Here is a 12057-nt window from a genome sequence, read left to right as displayed (position 1 = left end):
AAAAGACAGCCAACAACCATCGCACAATGGACACGTGCGTAACTAAACAACTCTTCCTCTCACGTGCCACACGCACCAAAGATGGTCGTCAATCAAATGACTAAAATAATTTTCAACTAATTTATTAAGTTATTGGTCTAATAAAAGTTATAAAATATTTATTTAATTATTTATGTAATTAAAATTTATTTTTAATAAATCAATATTTAATTCAGACGTTCACTCTGTTATTTTTAATAATCAAAATACTCAAAAAATTAATGTCCAATTAACTCAACAAATCATCGCCATATAATAGAGGAGCATTCGAATACATTATCCCCACAAAAGAAGAGAAGAAATCTAAAAAGGGAAAAGCAATCGATCACACAACACACAAAGTAGCATGTATTTATTTCATTCCATATAACAAAAACACTACACTTCATTACAATATCACAATCATGATTCAAACTTCTTCTTCATCTTCTTCTTCCTACTTACATCTTTCATCCTCCATTGCTATGACCCAAAAGCTTATGTATAATCCCATTCTATAAACGAAATAAAAAGGGGGCTTATTTTTTGCACATCTAGCACTTGCTTGCTGCTGCTATAATGTATATACAGAAGAGTAGAAGTGTGATAAATGGCGGCACTTTTCGTGGTAAAAAAAGGTTGGCCATTCTCACACCTTGCTTTTTCGTATAATATTATATTTAAAAACGTGAGTGGTTAATATTGTATGATTAGACATCCCATTGGGGCTCGATGGGGAACCCCCTTTCTGCGATTCCCACTTCGGTAACGCACCGATTTCGGAGGCGGCGTTGAAGGACAAAAGCTTTGCACTTTGTCCTTCTTCTTCACCATTCCATGGCTACTGCTGCTGTATGATGAATCCTCGGAGTCTGATGCCATGGCTGACTGCCTCTTCTTCCTCTTCTGGAAATTATTCGATGTGCCCACAATCTGCAATTTGAACATAAATGCGCAAAGAAGTCAATATTGATTTGTCCAAAGGAATTTAAGACAATTTGACCATTTGGGTTCTGCTCGGAAAACTAAACCATGAAAAGTCGTACCTTGCAACCGAGGGAGCAGAAGCGGAAGGAGTCAACAAGGCTTCGATCGCAGACGTCACAGGTATTGGTAACACCTTTTCCAGGCCTTGGCTGAGGCCTCTCATTGATGAACACGACCTTAGCACTGTTTATAACATAAGTCTGCACACCAGAGATGTCCAGGTATTTCTGTATATCCGATACCCTGATCACATCATGGTAAGAAGACCTCCTAATCTGTCAAATACAAACCAAATCGCATTAGTAATTCCTAATAAAATCTGGGATTTTGGCAATCAACGACCATTAACAAACAATCCACCGTGATTTCCCTGATTTTATTTGTCTCGTCTGTCAGACAATGCAAGAAAATGCCTTTATTTTTGCAAAAAATGCATGTTTGGAAGCGGAGAAAATGTGTGGAAGAAAAAGAGACTATGGGCGACCTTTAGAAAAGTACAAACACCTGCCCTGGACTGAGACTCGAGCTTTTTTATCTTTTCGGTACAAATTAGAAAAACTGAACAAAAACAACTCGATTAAGAAATGTGCTTTAGATGGAAACAAACTGGATCAAGAAAGGACATCGAACTGTAACCCAGAATTGGAAACCTGAATGCCAGAAAAAGGGATTGAGCCAACAGTATTCCCCCTTCATCCCATTAAAGGAAATGAAACAAATTTCAAATGAAATAACAAAAAAAAGGGTAATAAAGTTAGTACTGGTAGTAGTGTTTTTTGAAAGAAACGATGAGAAAAACAAAATCAAGACGAAGATGAGAAGGGTAAAGTACTGAACCTGAATGTAACGATGATCCTTGTGATAAGCGAGGCAGAAAGAACAGAGAGCGCCATTCATGCAATCCAAGCAGTACATATTGCATTCGCTCTTGTGAGAATCAGCATGAAGCTTGCACTGAACAAAGAAATGCTCTGTTAACAAAGGCGACAGCCACGGAGGCCACCTGTTGTCTTCTCCATCCGGCCCACCAGCTCCCTGTCGAAACGCCATTGCATTAAAAACATATTCTAAAGAAAACCCAGATCAAGAAATCATCATAAAAACAATGTAAAACACAAAATCTACAGGAAGATACCATGATCCTCCTGTTCTTGGGCTTGATTTCACGGATATTAGAATCTTGATTTTCGATCGCCAGCTTGAACAAAATGGAAGAGAGAGAAAAACCAGAGTAAAAAAAGTTTTTGAGCGAGAAGCAGAGGAGGCGAGAGAGAGAGATGAAAACGCAAATACTTGGAGAAGGGAACAGGTCCCGTTCTTATCTAAGCAGAATCCACATCCGACCCTAAATCCGAAGCTAATCTCTACGATGAGATGAGAGATGCGTTGGGTGCACGGAACCCACCTCCATCTTTCCTTTTATATATATATATATTTTCATTTCGTTTTCACCCTCTCCATATCATTTTTCTTAATGCATTAAATTTAATCAATTCTACTTTTATTATATAAGCTTTATTTGGGGTACATTTTATTTTTTTAAATAGTAAATTATAAATGATATTATTTTATTATTTATTTTTCAAAAAAATGATATTATTTAAAATTTTATTAAATACATATATATACCTTACAAACATAATTACTCGAATTTAGAATATCTTAAAAGGATATTTTTATCTTTTTACTACTAAGATCACGTGATATGTTCTATTATTTAATTTTTTATTAGACAGAAACAACCAGTTAAAAATATAATTAATTCATTACTTTTCCATTTCATGAGAAATAATGTTATGCTTATATAAAACTTTCTTAAAATGGTAACTGAATAATTGTTAATGAATGCTTGTATATGGTAATTTTATGTAAATGAGATAACAAAATTGATTATGAAAAAAATATTTTAATATAAATGTATTCTTTAAAAAAGGGATTTTTATATAACTATTAATATTAAATTTATTATTGATTAATTCATTTCAGATGCTATAAAGATTTATTATGGAAACAATCTTCAAAATTATAAGGTTATTGTTAGTTGACGGCTTAAAAAAAAGTCTTCAAATATACTATTTTTTGTTTAAGCCCTTAAAATATACTCTGACAATCAATGTTACGTTGACATATCACACAAAATTAGATAATCATTTTGATCCGAAAAATATTTTAGAGACTTGAAGCAAAAAATTATGTAGTTTAAGGACTTGTTTTGGCGAAAAATAGTTAAGATATTTAAAATGATTACGTATAATATTTTAATAATTTATGTCGACCAAGAAAATAATCTAGGGGCTTAAGGGGAAAAAACAAAATTTAGCATTTTTTTTAATTTAAGTCTTAGTTGACATAAATCTTTTGATTCAAACATTGTTTAGGTACATCTCAATTCTGAAGGTTTGACAAATTGAAATTTATAAAACACTTATGAAATCTAAATAAAGAAATAATTTATATTTTAACTTCAGACATCATTTTCTACAATCACACTAAGAACATAAATATGGATTATTTTCTACAATCACACTAAGAAAAAACACATGTATTATCTTCTAGATTCTAGCTTGTACTGCAAAAAGACAATTAAAACTTTAAGTTAGAATATGATTTTATTTAAATCAAAATCGACTACACAATACACTGGTAGTCTTACACTACAAACATCAAATAGACTTGCAATGCTACAATGGATACTTCAACCCATCATCAAAGACACGTAATAGTAAATATATATATATATATTAAAATTTTAAAAATATTATAACATTATATATTTCTGTTTTTTTTATTAAAAATTATTCAATTATTGTTGGACACGTGCTATGTATTTATGGAGAATGTCAACATTGTAACGATCCGAAATTTTGAGTCAACATTTAAATATTTGTATGACGGGGACATATATACATAAAGTTCTCAAATGTAAATATTTTCAAATTTCTTTAACATTTTATATCGTTTACGATATGATTTTTTAATTATATATGATAATTATTGTAGTCACTCCTTTTCTGGAATTTATTTAGTATATATATAATAATATAATGTAGTTTTTGAAAACTTATAATATATAGTTTTTAGAAAACTTTTTAGAAAACATAGTTTTAAAAAATGATTTTTGAAAATGTATAATATAATATTATATACTTTTTATTATTATATATATTATATTATATTATATTATTTATTTTATTTTATTTATTTCATTTTATTTTTTATTCCATGTCCAAATTAAGAGTCTAGGTCCATAATCCAAGTCCAAGAAGTCTAGCAAGGGTCCAACAAAGAGCCCAATCGGGTAGCCTGACCCAGAAACCCGATTAGAGGGCCTGATCCAGCCTAAAGTGAAATTAGGGTTTCGTGTTTAACTAGGGGCACCGCAAGAGAGGAAGCATGCAACGCAAGAGAGGAAGCATGCAACGCAAGAGAGGAAGCAGGCAACGCGCGTGGAGGCCATACGCCAGTAAATCGGTCGAGATATTCGGTCGAGTGCCAGTGACTGAACCATCCCTAGATTCCCAGCCACACCAACAACCAATGAAGCTGAACGGGACTGAACCATCCCGAAAAAATTGGAAACACCCAAAACCCCAAGATATTCAGGACCACAACGGCCGGTTACAAGGCTATAAAAGCCTTTGGTCATGCAACGATCGACATAAACACAAAAAAAAAACAGCAATCACTGAAACGAAGACCATAAACAAACGAAAAGACATCATCAGAGTAAACTCAAAAGCCGTCAAAAGAACACAGAGAAACACCACAAGCAACACAACAATATATAAGTAAAAACCAAAGCGATGAAATAACATCTAAAGCAGAGAAAGAAAAGCTTTAAAAGCCAAGGTTAGCATCAGCACTGTCAAAGGGAGCCAAAGGTCGTCGGAAAAACGAAAAGCCACACCGGAAAAAGGTAAACTCGAGAGCTCTTTTTATAGATATATGCTTGTAAGGTGATTTAAAGGTGTTTTTGGTCTCGGTTTTGCACTCACAAGAACTAGGAGAGTGTTTTGGATAAGTATTGTATTTTTCGGCCGCCGGAGCGATGAAGCAGGGGCGTTCAGCCACCGGACGATGGCCGACCATTGGTTGGATTGAGGAGAGAAGGGAGAGGTTTTTGGTTTTTTTATTGTTAAGTTTGGGTTTTAAATGATTTTTTTTTTGTTTTGGGGTATTTATAACCAGGAGACCTATGTGTAATTAATAAAATTTTAAATTATTTCCGTAGTTCCTCAAAGTTTGATGCATAATTCATTTTGGTCACCAGTTGTATTTCTATAACAGTTCCATATATTAAATATTTATTTGTTTACGCTAAGCATTTATTCTTGGGATATGTTTTTTTCGATAATCATATAGGGAAGAATACGATGCTCAGTAAATATCTAAAGATATTCTCAAATAATTGTTCTCAAGTCACTGGCATTCAATAGCAGCTGGATAAATATCTAAAAATATATGAATTTAAAATTAACCACAAATTTTATGATATCAAATCTATAATTAAATGATCATTTCATTGTTAAAAACATGAATCACTGACCATTAATATTATTTAAGTTAATGGATTTTAATAGACTTGAAAACACCATTATTATAATCAACAAGAAGTTGATCTAGTATAATGAGATATTAGATCCCTTAAGTAAGATTAGGGGTTAGAATCCTGAGGTTTGAGAATAGAGCAAACTGGGTTAGGAAGGTCATCCTCGTATCTGCAATACCCGATCTAGATTAGTTGATCAATAGATAAGATATCAATGATTAATTAAAAATAGTGTGATTATATTATATTATATAATAAACAAGATATGATGTGATATTTAAACCCAAAATTAACCACAGTTTTAATTTAGTTTAAACCAAAATCAAGCATAACCACACCAAGTCAAATTATAATATAATGCTCTAGATACGATGTGATATTTTATAGTTAAACTAATAATTATAATAACACAATGACCACATTAACATATATTGATAGTTTGGGGATGCAATTAAAATATCTTAAAATTTTAGAACAAATATTGATTTGGAGTCATAGTTTAGAGATGGCCAGTGCAATTTGCTCAGATATAAGTACATTACAAAATTTTGGAAAGAAATTAAAATTTACTCGATCAAAAGGATAAAATTTAGAAAGTTTGAAACCGTGTGTTTAGTTTTGAATATTTTAGTATTTATTAATAATGCTAAATCTTGAATTGTTTTCTTTCTAAATTATGATATTGTCGATAACTTTGGGTTTAGTTTTTGTCTGAACTACAAAGATCAAATTAAAATAAAATCAACCGTACGTCGAAGTTTAGGACCCACATTCCTTTTCTCTGGTTTGGTTTAGTGTGTCCATATTTCATAAGCTTTGCAAAATCCCAAGCTTTGGGCTACACACTACACCCCGTTCCAATACCACATCGTAGGCCAGGGTTGTAGCCAATTACGTGAAGTAACACCCTCAATTTTATTGTTTTAATTAATTTCGGGGAGCAAATTGTAAAACTTTAAACCTTGGGGTCAGTTTTTAAAGCTTTTGGAAGTTAAGTTCAGTGACCTAGCTCCAGATTCAACCCTTCTTTGTCTGAAAAGAAAATAATAATAATAAAATGTGTACGTGGTTAGGATTGAAACTTTGACCTGCTAAACCATCACTTTAATCCTTAATCGTGTAACCTATAACACTATTGTCGATGGGTTTGGTTAAAAATATATTTTTATTTATCTGGTTTGAGATTTTAAATCCTTAAAATTTGAAACTAAATCCCTAAATCGTGAAAACCCCAAGCTCTCACCAACCTCAATCATCGCCCTTCCGTTCACCGATCTCCGGCCGACGGTGGTGTGCACCGCCACCACAACCTTGCTCCCCATCGTCCCCTGGTCAAAAGCCCTCAATTAATTTTTTCGATAACCATTGTCGATCGTTGTGAAAGGCCCCGGGAAAGTTTCGTTGAAACCTAAGAACCTCTGTTTCTATTTCTGCTCGATTCCGCCGCACGTGGGCGTTGTTTATGTCGAGTCTTCTAGAAGACTGAGTTAACTTGCTTAAGTCACTGAGTCAACTCGTTGAGTTAAACCAGTCAAACTGGTTTGTTTTTTTAGCTAAGCCGAGCCGTTAAAGCCTTTGAGTTAAACTGTTTAAGCTTATAAGTTGAGTCGAGTCGAGTCATGTTAACCGAGCCATTAACCAATTAACTTGGCTTTGACCCGTTGATTGCTGACTTTGACCAAAAAGTCATCTTTTTTTCTCCAAAAAGTCATGTTATATGTTTTTTTACGTCATGAGTCCGAATCTGAAGTATGTTTCATCAAATTCGAACATGGTAAGTTGTTTTTCAGTGTTTTATCTTTCGATTCAAATAGTGTTCTCAATTAAATTCCGTTTCTGACGTAAATTCTTTTGCTATGTCACCGAGATATTATGGGACGTCTAAAACAAGTGTGAGAGCATACGAATGGAGTTCAAATGACCAACCATCGTTGCTTGAAAATCGATGTAATATTTTACTATTATATGCATATTTGACGGTACATGTTGGTAATTGATTGATGCATGATTTATAATGTTTAGTCAGATAAATCCCGATGAATATTCTTAAATTCGTACTGAATATGGTAAAAGAATATTAAATTGGTTGAGACTCAAACTGAGTACAGTATAAAGTTTGTATATTGAATAAGACTCGGAGAACTTACTTAATAAATTGAAAGACCGATAATAAAAAAATTCAAGATCAACAATCGACCTCAGGATCTGTAAATTCTAATTATTTTATTTTAAGGTTAAGTGCCAAGAATACTAAGATAAGAAATTACAAAAATAGCCCTATAGAGTAAAATTATGAAAATGTCATCGTGCTGCAAAAAAGACCAAATTGCCCTTGATATGAAAATAACAATGAAAGGACATAATTGACCAAATTACTGGAAAAAGTTCATATGTTTGGATTGAACATAATTACCAAAGTGTTCTTGAGCTACGAAATACCTTGAACTCTAAAGGACTAAAGTAACATCGAGTACGAAAATGACTCAAATATCCTCATGACCTAGAAATACGTGAATATTATTGGATAATTCTATAAATATCGAGAAATCTAATTATTGTACCACCCCTTAAGGTTATGGAGACAACCCAAGTACGTCGGTAATCTTGGAGACTATTGCAATACATAAATAACATAAAAACCATTGGCATGCATACAGTTCCTCAAGACCCGTTCAACGATCATTCTGAAGATGATCAGTTCGATTACTGTTGTCAGTATTAAAGCGTGAATATTCTTGAAGTTTATCGATCAAGTAGTTGATAGGTATCGCGGTACTGGGATTTGTTCAGCTCGAGTTGACCCGGTTTCTTGACAAATCGACATGAATCTTGAATACCATAAATCATCGTTTCACCCTTTTTGGATTAAGTTGCTAATATTCCACTAGAAATCAAAGTGTATGTAATACCCATGATGGCTTAAATAATGAAATCGTTATGGTTATATATGAAATCTTAATTTATTCTGATGTAAAGTTTCCTAAATACCTTTCTAATACACCTAAAATTCTAAATGGTCCTGAAGCATCAATCTTTGAATGTATGTTTAGACCTGTTAGAAATTAAACTCTTTTAATAGGGTCCTCGATCCTGAAATATGATCAATTTTGAGTAAGTTCATATTTTCTATTCTTGATAATTTCCAAGCGCATTCGAAAAAAATTTGGATCCTCTAGTGTGTTCCCTATTGACAAAAATATTTTCTCTGATTTATATAAAGTACAATTTATGATATATGGTTTATGATTTCTGACACGAGGTACAATTAGCTCATGATTTATAATATTAATGTATGTTATCTAATATGTTTTATTAGGGTACTGTCTGGGTATGTGTGTGGAGACTCTAAGGTTCATGTAGCTGATAAATCCTTTCTATTCTGATCATTCATATTTGACTCCTAAATCCTAAGGGTCTAGAGTAAGTCTTTATGGATGTCTATTATGGGGTAATGCATTTGGTGTACGGTTGGAGGGAAACTTCGTATTTTAAATAAAAACACAACTGTTGATTTCTATTTTTTGATGAAACTGTTTTATTGGGGTATTGATTAGATAGGATTCTAGAGTTTTTGAGGTTCAACTAATTGGTAAATCCTTTTTGTTATGATATGATCATTTATATTGGACTCCTAGATCCTAGGGTCTAGGATAAGTCCTTATAGATGATGTCTTGGGGAATTTTACATGGAGTATTCCGATGGAGGGTACTACATTGATTTTAAAAACTTGTTTTACTGAAATAAATTACTATTGTTTATAAACTATGATTTCATTTATTATGGTTTTGAGGAAACACACTAGACGTTTGTTTCAATCTCTTGAACCTGGTTTTCTGAACGTTTCCTCTGAACTATAAGTTTCTTGTCTGTTACCTGAATAAATATCAGTAGAACCCCAGTTCATCTCGAAAACTTGTAGATGCCTGAATCAATAAGAAAATTTTTATGCTTGTCGTTTATCTGCTTGTCCTTCGGCATCATCTGGTAGTTCTTTATTACTGAGCTTTCCAAAGCTCACTTTTTTACTTATCATTTCAGGTTAACGAGTAGATCATGTACAATTATCGACATCAACATTGGGAGTTCCTTCGGCGTTGTTGACGAGTACGGTACATGTATAATTAGAGGGCATATAGGTCACATTTGATTTTTATACCGAGTTTGAAACTTGTATGATTTTAATTTTGTTTGTAATATATGAATGATTTTCTGAACTTGTATTTTAATTATAAATTATTTTATGATTTTAGATGTTTTAACAAAAATTTTAATTTCTCATGTATTTTAATTATAATTTATAGAGACTTGACCAAGAAAAGCAGCTTTGAATCAGCCTTGCAAATGCATTTCCTTTTCCCATCGGTCAGGGTGAGATTTTCAATCATCTTTTCTAATACAAAAATCCAGGGATAAATGCCATAATTTTTTTATTATAACCCCGTTCGGGACCGTAATTACTCACTTCACGGCTTGTAAAATACATTAATTCTATTGTGGTTTGGTTCAAGTGATAAGCATCTTGAAATCGTTTAAGTTTGTTTTGAGTTTGATTCCTTATGTATGTAAAAAGTTTCCACTGAGATACTTACCCATCAAAAGTTAGATGTGCGACCCGAATCGATCCGGATTAATCAAGGCAAATAATTGGAACCGGAAGGAAAAAAACATTAATTCTATGGCATATTATATAAATAGTTAGAGATGAACTCAAATTAGGAAAAACGAAAAATCTATTTGAAATTTAAAACTATTACGTTATATGGTGATATTATATAGAATGAATAAATTATATTTTAAAAATATATTAAATTACGTTAACGAATGAATCTCTTTTAAAGATTATATAGGTAAAAATTGTTAAATATATATATATATATATAATGAGATGAAACACTAAATCTATTTTAAAGACGCTCATGATTTTAATTCAAATAGTATAAAGAAAAAAAGTTTAAATTAAAAATAGTTCTCTAATAATAATAAATTTCTATAATACCTAATTTAAATTAATTAATCAATAAATCCAATAATATCATCAAACTACAAAATATGCTAATTCCATATTTTCCCAAGTAAATCCAAAATCTTGATGGGAAAACCTGTGGCAAATTTGAAGAACAAAAACCATTATAAATTAATATAGAATTTAGAAGTGGATTAGATACTGGATTGCAAGCGATCGGCGTGTGGCGTGTATAAAATTAAGTTGCGGTTACACATAACCCAATGCAACCGAGGGGGATAATTGTCGGGCGACAGGCATTTACATGAGAACATGCCTTTCTGCACTTGCACCCTTCAAATTTGAGTGACTTTAAAATAAGTATAGGTAGGGTGTTAAAAATTCGGTTTTAATCGAATTAACTGATTAAATCGAATTAGTTCGGTTAATTTGATCGGGAAACGGTTAAGGATTTTTTTATAATTCGGTTAATGGTTAATTCGGTTCGAAATCGGTTAATTAATCGAATTAACCGAATTAACCTTTAAATATAATCATATTAAGAGGTACAATCCATTTAAAATCCATTTAAAACCCAAATTAATATTAATTAATTAAAATAATATCAAAACTAAATGTAAAATGTTTGAATCAAATTAATTAGATATTATTTAAATTAATTGTAAATTGTTTTTTTAATTAAAAAAAATATTAAATTCTAAAATTCTAAAAAAATTCGGTTAATTCGAAAATTAATCGAATTAACCGAAATTTATTCGGTTCGGTTAATATTTTTGAAAAAAAATTCGGTTCGGTTAACGGTTAAAGAAAAAAAAAAGTTCGGTTAATTCGAAAATGGTAGTTCGGTCGGTTCGGCCACCGAATTAACCGAATGAACACCCCTAAATACAGGGACCATAATAAAAGATAAATTACACATAGTTTTCGATTATAGGATGATATTTTTTATTTAATGTCTTACTTATTAAAAGTTATAAAAATAATATTCTAACTATATGTCGATATTTTGTTAGGTCACTTGACTGTAAAAGGTTATAAAATGATTACCAAACTATTTTATATGTTTTAAATTCTTCTATTTTCGTTTAAAAATTGACAATCATATGCATTGTACGTTAACGTGTTGATTGGTTTAATGATGTTCATTGACATCGTCGTTGGTTTCAAGCATTGACTCGATGACATAAGATAAATGGAGAGTCGATCCACAAAATACAACTCAAACGTTCACCAGTTTTTTAATGAAAAATGATGATTTTAGAACATATAAATATTCGTCGTTGGTGCGGGTCAAATATTATTTTAACTATTTTAAAATGTTAATTTATTCAAATTAAGTCGGGACGGGTCAAATATAATAAATAATTATTTTAAAATATTAATTTATTCAAATCAATTCGGGACAGGTCTAATCCAACCAATAGCTTTTTATTCTCATTATTTTCTACCATAATCTAAGCATAATAAACAAAACATTTTGAAAACAATTAACAAATTTGGGGTTTTCTTTAGTGGCTGGGTTGCCGCTTAAAACCCACC

The 12057-nt window shown here is 31.7% G+C and overlaps 1 protein-coding gene across 1 annotated transcript; it reads right to left on the bottom strand.

Moving 5' to 3' along the window:
* Positions 1-383: 383 nt before the first annotated feature.
* LOC120199497 lies at positions 384-2070 on the bottom strand. The gene is made up of 3 exons (XM_039200552.1): positions 1843-2070; positions 1065-1280; positions 384-951 (listed from the first exon to the last, which is right to left on the bottom strand). The coding sequence occupies exons 1-3, from the start codon at positions 2053-2055 to the stop codon at positions 715-717; spliced, it is 666 nt and encodes a 221-aa protein (XP_039056483.1). The 5' UTR covers positions 2056-2070; the 3' UTR covers positions 384-714.
* Between the last annotated feature and the right edge of the window lie 9987 nt (positions 2071-12057).

The sequence above is a fragment of the Hibiscus syriacus genome, unplaced genomic scaffold (genome assembly GCF_006381635.1).
Source record: "Hibiscus syriacus cultivar Baekdansim isolate YM2019G1 unplaced genomic scaffold, ASM638163v2 tig00005459_pilon, whole genome shotgun sequence".
NCBI lineage: Eukaryota > Viridiplantae > Streptophyta > Magnoliopsida > Malvales > Malvaceae > Hibiscus > Hibiscus syriacus.
The sequence above is the reverse complement of the archived record's forward strand: the minus strand, read 5'-3'. Positions and strand labels throughout refer to the sequence as shown.

Coding starts and splice junctions, on each gene's coding strand:
- LOC120199497 (XM_039200552.1), bottom strand. CDS start 2,055: ATGGCGTTTCGACAGGGAGCTGGTGGGCCGGATGGAGAAGACAACAGG. Junction 1,281..1,842: donor AGGATCATCGTTACATTCAG/GTTCAGTACTTT, acceptor TGTATTTGACAG/ATTAGGAGGTCTTCTTACCA. Junction 952..1,064: donor TCTGCTCCCTCGGTTGCAAG/GTACGACTTTTC, acceptor TTCAAATTGCAG/ATTGTGGGCACATCGAATAA.